Source organism: Triturus cristatus, chromosome 11 (assembly GCF_964204655.1).
Source record: "Triturus cristatus chromosome 11, aTriCri1.1, whole genome shotgun sequence".
Taxonomy (NCBI): Eukaryota; Metazoa; Chordata; class Amphibia; order Caudata; family Salamandridae; genus Triturus; species Triturus cristatus.
Window position 1 is genome coordinate 240,237,127 of NC_140594.1, and position 9,752 is coordinate 240,246,878.

Here is a 9,752-nt window from a genome sequence, read left to right on the forward strand (position 1 = left end):
GTTGTACATGAGGAGTTGGGGTCGCAATATTTATGCGATTTGCTTTCCCTACGCCCCTTGATTTTTTGGCTCAAATTATGGCTAAATGAGGACATACCCCTAACACATTTAATTGTTAATTGTGAAGGACTTTATGACCCTGGACAAGGCAATGTGCTCCCCCTGGTTAAGCTATCTAAAATCAAACTTCGCTAAACTTGGACGTTCTGAACTTTTTACCAATCCACGTCTAATTTCAAAGGGAGACCTGGAGTTCATTAAACAAGCATTTCTGCTGGATAGGAGGACCGTGAGAGAAGAAGTGGAGCTTCAGAAACCTAGTGTGAGGAAGTTTGCTATGTTAAAGACTACCGTGGCTATCGAGCCATATTTGGAAGGGTCTTTGACCCCACATGAGAAATTTTTACTGACCAGATTTAGGTTTAACCTGTTCCATCACCTGCTTATTAGACCTAAGTGTGTTATTTTTAACAAATCGGCAGCGCCTTGCGGCTGCGACGGAAAGTCTCCGCAGGACATGCTGCATTTTATTTTTTTATGTAAATTTTATGAATTTCCACGCAAACAATATTTAGTAACTCTTTTAAAAAAAACTTGGTTTTAAACAAATCAGGCCAGCACTTTTCTACTTGCAGCTTTTGCACAGTGACAGTATCCTCCAACTCAAGGAGTTTTTAAAATTATCCATTAGATTGAGAAAATGCTTGGACCAGTGAAACTCTGTCCTTTCTTTGTCCCTATATTGTTAATGTATTCCTTCCCTTGCATTTGTACCTGGTGAAATGTTTGGCTTTCTGTGATAATGTACTGTATATTTTATGTGTCTTTTATGGTTTGCAAATAACCGAAATAAAGTATCATGATGATGATGATGGGGGTGTAAGGGTAATAGTTTCTCCACGTGAAACTTATCTGTCCTGTGAAGAAAAAGAGAAAATAGTTAGCAAGTGCGTTTGCACTTACTTAAGTCTTCTTTGCGTACTAAAATATATCACTTGCATATTCATGCATGCATAATGGTACTCATGAATGTTTTGCAATAATGACTGGTGACTGTTACAGGATTCCATGCATTACTTGGAAAACTATTCTATGTGCAAAACAATATGTACCCATGCAATTCCAGGAGCCCAAGTGTGAAGATTTCACAATCTTTTTTGAAATTCACACCCCGTCACCCCCCTATCATGCACAGTTTCCTCATCAATAATTTTATTGCAAATGTTGCAGTGATATTATCAATGATGTCACAGAAGATGTTATGCCTGATGTAAGATGTGGGGTAATTAGCAGTGCAACGTGAGGGCATGAGTTATAGTTATCTTAGGGCACAAGTTATAGTTTATTGTGATAAGTATAACTATAACTGCGAATTTCTAAGTTTTCGAATGTGTAAAATCTGAACCTAACTATAATATCCTTGTAACCTTTGGATTTTGCGGTGAATTTCTAGATTTTTTTTAACGTAAAGTAATATTTAATTACCATACCTAAATCCAAACACTACCGCTCACAGCCTTTTGCCTTAGTGTTTTCTCTCGCTTGACGGGAGCTTTGAAATTGTTCCCGCTAAGCAAGAGCAAACACGTGTTTCCCTGCCTGCACCAGTGTGGGCCGAGAAACACTATTTCCTGGGGGTGGGCAACCCGGGACATAGCAGGAGCCGACCATGGGGAATGGGGTCCCCAGGGCCAATAATGGCTCCATGAGGCAGGATGCATGGCCCCTTCATCATAAACTGCATGGCCAGGCCCCGTGAAAGGGGTCCCCTGGGTTGGATGCGGCCAGGGGAGGGGGGCTGCATTGCCCCTTCCCCCTTTTTTCTTAAGGCTGGGCCCTTGGGGATAGGGTCCCCGGGGCTGAAATCGGCCTGAGAGAGGTGCCACACAGCCCCACTCCCTGTATTTAAAAGCAGCTGGACCTCTGGGGATGGCTCCCTGGGGCCAAAATTAGGCCAGGATTAGGGCCTTACGGACCCCTCCCCCTTTGTGTTTCACAGCCGGGCCCCATGGGCTGGGTCACTGGCTCCTTAAGCGCCCCATCATATAATTATTTATTCCCCCAGGGATCTGGCCCAACCGGGGTGCTAGTAAAAACAAGTGCGTAAAACAGAGCTAGTTTTTTTCTAGGGAATGTTATTTTTTTTTTTTATATTTTGGGTCTGGTGAGGTCGCTGTGGGATCCCAACACCAGGCCTAGGGAGTCAGGGTATGCCTACCCTGTACCCTTGTCTTTTTTTAAAATGTTTTTTCTTGGTACTTGGCCGAGGCCGAAGATGACTGCAACCACTTCTTGGTTGAAGTGGTGGCAGCCAATCATATCTGTGATTTGAGATCTATCATATTTGCGGCCCCTCCATGTATATATATATATATATATATGTATTTAAAAAATCTTTAATAACTTGCCCATTCACAGACCCATACCAGTAGTCACACAATCCATCACTCAACCATAGAGCCCCTCACACAACTACTCACTAACTCACCCATACAGCCACTAATGCACCCACTTACTCACCAATAGAGCCACTCACACATCCAGTCATATAGATATACAGACACTTACACACTCACTCATATACCATTACAGCCACTCACACACCCACTCAATCACCCATATAGAAACTCACACACCGACACACTCACCCATACAGCCACTCACACTCCCCAATACAGCTACTGACACACCCACTCACGTACCCATACAGCCACTGATACAGCCACTCACTCACCCATATAACCACTCACACACCCACAGAAACACCTACCCATTCACACATCCATACAACCACTCACACACCCACTCACTGACACTTGCAACCACTCACACAGGCATTCACTCTCCAAAACATCCACTCACACCCTCTCACCTACACACACACTCAAACAGCTACTCGCGTTCCCATACAGCAACTCACACACCCACTCACATACCTATGGTGCCACTCACAAAACCACTAACTCATCCAGACAGACACTCACACACCCACTCACTCCCCAAAACAGCCACCCACACAGCCACTCACTCACCATGCAGCTACTCACATACCCACTAACACATCCATACAGCCACTCACACGCCCACGCATACACCCATACTGCCACTCAGACATCCAATCCCACACTCACACACTAATACAGAGTCAGATCGCCACTCAGATAAGAAATGTTCAAAATAGTATGACTAGTTACTAGTACAGAGAGATTAGTAATTTAACTTATGCTGTAGCTTAGTATTTAGCCTCAGATATTTTAACAAAACACTTAGAGTCACAGGATGTCATTTGAGATATCAGTGATGTCACTGACCATGTCATGAGTGATGTAATATATGAGGTCATAAGCAGTGCATTGCGCAAGTTATAGTTAGCTCAGGTAACTGTAACTGCTGAATTTCACTGGTTTTGTACGACTGAAATCTGAGCCTAACTATAACATCACTGTTACCTTTGGTTTCTTCTGTGTGAGATAGATATATATATATATATATATATATATATATATATATATATATATATATATATATATATATATATATATATATATATATATATATATATATATATACACACACACACATTTTTAAATTTATATATGTGGAGTTAAGAATGGTAAATGGTAAACCCATACTTATCTTCTCAATATTCTTGTCCTCAATATTTTTGCAATGACATTTTGGCCACACAATATTTTTGCCCTCAACAGTCTCTGAGACAACTTTCTTATCATTAGTTCCTTTCACTGACATTACTATTGGCTCAAGAACACAGGTTCCCATGTACAGATTCAGACCAATTATCTTAGCAACATCTGAGGGTAGTAAATCATAGACTGTCTCCTCATGAAGCAAATACTGATTACTATTAAAAAGGAAGTCTGTGTCATAAACATAGGAAAATGAGGATGATTGACTAACTAGATAGGGTTTCTAAATGCAAATTTGTGTCTATTGAGTACAATATTATTTCATTATTCAAGTTACAAAAGAGTTACATGTATGGCATGGGTCTAGGAACAGTGATGTTAGTTCCAGAAACGACATCCCTCTCAAAGAGAAGCTTATAAAGATCTTATGTTTCATCTTGGGGACATTTTTCCGCTTGATCCACATGCAATCTAATGAAGACCGCTACCATGCACGACTAATGGTGGAGCGGCAGTTTATAACCATCATCAGGACATTATCTCATCTGGATTTGAACCTAGCTTTAGTCTTCCTCGTTAATGTTTTAATATGTGTTCCAATGTTTATTGTCAATTCTTTAATAAATTAAAGGATTCATTGAGAATTTCTGCACTGAAATATGCCAATTGTGAATTTCCTGTGTATAATAACGGTAATATGAACAATTGTATTCTCTCTTTATAGGAAACAAGAGAATATGAAGTTTCAATATAAAGGATGCTGCGAGACATTTGCTCAATATTTGAAATTAAAATATAAGAGAACTTTCTTCGGTAAATTTTCCAGCAGCTACGTGGAGTTAAATTTATCCGTTAGACCTTTTATTGTCTTTCCTTTATTGAAGATTTACTGTATTTATTACATTTAAATACATATGACAAAAACACAGAAACATTTTTACAGGGCTGCAGAAGAAATATGTGGAGTGACAAACATCAAGAATATCATCATTGGTGGGAATTAAAGCAGTGATTAATTCAATATATTATCACAAAAAGTGAACCTATAACATCAACTGATGCATGAGGTGGTTGGGAAATTTTGCATTGTGAGAGTAATCAAAATATCAATACATTCAGAACCTACAATCATTTGCCGATAAGGAGCATGACAATTGTACTTTTGAAGCAATGTCCTTCGGTTGAATTGGAAACATTTTACTACAAGTTTCCGAGTTATCATCCTATGAAAGAATTTGATGCTGTTATAGGGCACCAAATCATAAATGGTCTCTCAATAGTATATGTGCCATCGGACTTTAACATTCGATGAGGTTGTATTATACAGATAAGACCTTACATATAAACAGTGCTTATACTCAATTTAATGTCACCATTTTAAAGTAGTCTCTGACCACAGCCAACCTTGCCTCTGACGGCATTACCTTACCATCGAAGGTGCCCAATCCATTAGTCCCCAAAGCAAATATGCAGAGAAAGCTGTTATAGAAATTATATAGTCATCTTGAGGCACTCTAATGTAATTTTCCTGAGCCTCTTAAATCCACTTGCACTTTTGTATGTCAATTACCAATTTGAATGGCCTTATGGCTACCAGACCACTGATGGTAAAGTGGTGATAGTGAGTCATGCTATGAAAGGTCACAGTTAAAAGGACTACTTTTTAATAGCAGTGTTTAATTCCAGATGCACTGTGAAGTCAAACAGTCAATTACTCACCTGAATAGGAGACATCATGTAGTATAAACTAATGTGTTTACAACATGAGTAAATTTGTCACAGCATTTGGTTTGTATGCCATGTAAACAGTTAACAATGATATGCAGTTGATTGTATATTTCTGTTAGCTAAGGTTGCAAGGTTTGATTTCACACAAATTAACTAGTTAACCAGGCAAAATAGAGTAGACATTTGCTTGGGCTAAGTTCTTTTCCTTTCCTAGTGATGATATGAAAATGTTCTACTAAGACTACAATCTAACACAAAATATTGACTATTGTACCAAAATGGCTCGGGCATTGTGCCCACTCAAGGAATTTTACACACATGCACACACACACACACACACACACACACACACACAACCAGACACACATATGTACATACAGCTATATATATTTATGTATATAGTTTACTCTTTGTTCATTGAAGCTCTAGGAACAACATTGTCTTTATCCCTGCAGTATCAATCAATCCTATGAATTTTATTGTTTCACTCTCCATAAATCTGATTGTACCAATCTCACTTTTATTGCTACAACACATTACTGAGGAACTCATACAGTAAAAAGCAACTATTAGCCTCCAACGGATCTGTATTTAATTGTTCTAAGTTCCCTCAAAATGGAAACATGTTTCTAAAAAATATGGCCCCTTTTGCCAGACTGACTGATGTCACTGTGGATGGAGTATGCCACTCGATAACACCTGCTGGGGTTCATGAGGGACAGAGCAATGCTAGAGGTTCACATTGATATATTTAAATATTGTGAATATTAGGGCCCAATTACAATTTACACAGTGCTGATGGGGGTGTACAAAACAGCACCACATGTTAAGACCCCACCAGCACTGTACAATTATTACTTTATCCCTGAGGAATGGGGAACAAATGTGCAGACAAGTTTGTACTAGACTGAATTCCATATGATATTCCCTTTTCCATGGGTGTCATCGCTCATCATTACTATTTGCTCTTAGGAGCTAGAAAATGTGAGTGGGGCTAATGTGGAGGAGGGAGGATGTTACAGAGGGTGGAAGAGTAGTCACGGCTGGTGCAGGTAAGTGCGAAGGGCGGGGCGAATCGACAGATGACAGAATAGGATATATTTTATGTTCCCTATTCCATCATCTGTCGACTTCCCCCCTCCTGCCTCACCACGCTTACCTGCACCGTCTGCGGCCATGGGAGAGGGTATAAATCAACATACTCTGGCAGAGGGCAGGAAAATATTCCCAAAGAAATGTAACTGTTTGGATTTTTTTACCCGGTACAATCAGGTATAGTGTGGCAGCACCCAGAGAATCAAAGTGTGGCAACACTGGCCCACTTGTGATTGGGTGGAGTGGAATTTCATATAGGAAGCATTTACTAAGTAAAGAGTTAAGCTGAAATTCTGGTATGGATTTGACCATCATTTTAGACACCCCTACACCAGTGCTCCTCCTGCCTAGCCTGTATTATCATCCCATTAGCTATGCCTTCCTGGAATAGCACCACTCAGTTGGCAGGGAGGCCTCTCTGCCCATGGGATGCCTCTATGTCACTACTTTACCATAGTACAGAGACAAACAGGCCCCTTGCGGGCATTTTTAATAATGTTCCATTGAGGTCAACCATCGCATTTAATTGTTGTCATTGGAGGTCACAAAAGCGATAACACCTTTCATGCACCAAAGGGATAGCACCATCCAATGTAAATATTTCTGAATATTTGCTTGGTTATGAAAAAATGCTCACAGAAGAACCAAAAATGTGATTTCGCAGTCGACATTGAGATTTGTGATATGATATGATGTTATATGATATATAATATATCTCATGGTTGCAACTGCCGAAAAAACAGACATCATATCCCTTTTCCTGGAGGTGCATGATGGTCTGCTCATTGGTAAAAGTGGACCTCCTCAAGTATTCTGATACAACATCTGTTCAGCTAAATGGTCTTTAAAGCATCTCAGTGGATAACAAAAATAATTTTTGCATGAAAACAGAAGTGTTACAGCTAAGGACTGGTTGGGCAGCCATTTTTTTTTATATATATACTTTCTGTCTATCTGCTGTCTTTATGGTTTACACATATGCAGATGCATCATTGTGGATTTTTTTGTTTAGAGGAAGAAAGGGAATTTGTAAAATATACCGCTAATGCAGTTGCTGTTTGTTTGTTTGTTTTTTTGGAAAGAAAATATTGAATGTGTATTTGTAATTTGTAAGGTAAGGAACACAAGTGTGCCAAAAAGGCAGTTCATTTCAGTACATGTCTGTTTTTATAAAAAAAAATCTACAACTGTTTTGTGATGAAATATTTTTTAACATCCTTCAAAATTTGAATATTTAGTGTACCTTAATACAGATCTTGCTATATTTTTAAATGACTGAGAACTGGTTCCAGTTGTGATCCCTGCATTAGAAATGTCGCCGAAGCCAGCATGAGTCCCGTGCTGAACCTATCACAATTTCCTTTTCAAGCAGTCAAGTCACCGCATTACACACACTGGCATATTTCAAAGGTGTCATGCCCAAGTTTTGACAAAAAAATGATTATCAATCTAAATAAAAACTAAAACATTGTGGTGTGTTTATGATTTATCATTGCAGTGAGGTTTTCTACGCAGTAAAGAGCCAAAATTTGATACACTGATATACAAGTATGTTGTTATTTGTTAATCTAATTAACATGATATAATTCTAGTACCATCTAGAGCAAGCATTGGCAAAGTCAATAGGTCAGGCGTTGGCTTTATTCTTTGGGGAACTGCCAGGCCCTCATTAAATCTAAAAAAACAGTGGCTACAGTCAAAAGTGTGTTTATAGGTCACAAACAAGTGCACATTTTCATGGTACACCTGGTACTGAAGGGAACTACCTTGTGTGTGGATGTTCTCCTTGTGAAAGGGTAGCATGCCATAACTCATAATGAAGTCAGTCGATGGCTGAAGTGGGCTAACATTGCCCCTTGATGCATGGTGTAGTAGGTGTAAGAAACATATGAATGACACAGTCACAGACAAATGGATGAAGTCTGGCTGAAAACCCCTATAAGTAACCATGTTATACATACTTTTAGTAAAATTAAAAGGTGTTGGCTAACATAGACATAAAGAAAAGTTATCGGTATGGCATTGGCTGCTAGCCTCGCCTTTGTGAAAGAAGGTAAGAAAGAAGTGAAGAAAGGAAGGAAGGAAAAAAGGAGAAAAGACAAACGAAAAAGTAATGAAGACAGACAAAGGAAGGAAGAAGAAGGACAAAGGTAGGAAGGAAATCAAAACGGATGAAGGAAGGGGAAGGCAAAAAGAAGGAAGGAAGAAGGACAGAAAAAGGAGAAAGGCAGGAAATTAAGAAGAAAAGAAAGAAGGCACAAATAAAGAAAAAAGAAGGAAAGAATGAAGGCAAAAAGAAAGAAGGAAATTAAATAAAGAAGATAATAAAAAGAAAGAAAAATGCAAACAAAAAGGAAAGAATATAAAAAATAAAGAAGGAAAAATAAATAAAGAAGGGAAGAATGAAAGAAAGAAGGCATAGCAGAAAGAAAGAAGGCAACAAAGGAGGACAAGGAAAGAAGAAGGCAAAAAATATAGAAAGAAGGAAAGAAAGACAGAAAAAAGCAAGACAAGAAGGCAAGAAAGAATGAAGGAAATAATGAAAAAAATAAAGAAAGCAAGAAATGAAGATGCAAAATAAGGAAAGAAGGCAAAAAAGAGAAAGAAGGAAAGAGGATGAACGGCGTAAAAGTGAAAGAAAGAAGTAACAAAAAAGTAAAAAGAAAAGAAAAATTAAAGAAGACAAAAAGAAAGAAAGTAAAAAGAAAGAAAGGAAGAGAGTAAAGAAAGATTGAAAGAAAAAAGGAAAGGAGAAAAAGATGGCAAAAAAGAAAGAAGGAAAAAAGACAAAAAAGAAAGCAGGAAAGGGACAACAAATATGGAAAGATGGAAACTAAAAAGGAAAGAAAAAAAGGAAAAAAGAAGTGCCAAAAACAGGATGGAAAGAAGGAAGGAAAGCGGGTTCACGGTTTAAAATATTGAATACTAAAACCCAAATAACACACCACCTACGTTTACATAAACCTAATACAAGTGCTAAAAAGTTTGGTTTTCTTCCTGGACAAAGTTTAACAATTGGTGAAACCAGGTCCAGAAACACAATATGGCACACTGTGAAATAGCAGAAGTCCACTTCAAAAGGAATTTACAACAGCATTGGAAGGAGACAGGCACTGAGAAAGCTGGAATGTGCCCTGCTCTCATTTCAAATGCACCCTACTATTACATCAGGTAACACTGGCACTAAAGGAAACCCCTTGATTGTGAATGTTCACCTTGTGAAAGAGCGTAAATGCAGTCACTCAAAGTGACGATGAATGAAGGCTTCAGTAGGCTGACGCA

The 9,752-nt window shown here is 38.7% G+C and overlaps 1 protein-coding gene across 2 annotated transcripts in view; it reads left to right on the top strand.

The window, feature by feature from the left end:
- Positions 1 to 7,912, top strand: part of SEZ6L (seizure related 6 homolog like) — a 1,319,356-nt gene extending 1,311,444 nt beyond the window's left edge. For both annotated transcript variants that reach the window (XM_085633531.1, XM_085633532.1), the window contains exon 17: positions 4,372 to 7,912. In XM_085633531.1, coding sequence (XP_085489657.1) covers positions 4,372 to 4,401 — 30 coding nt within the window. In that variant the 3' untranslated portion in view covers positions 4,402 to 7,912. The remainder of the gene's footprint in view (positions 1 to 4,371) is intronic.
- Positions 7,913 to 9,752: the final 1,840 nt, after the last annotated feature.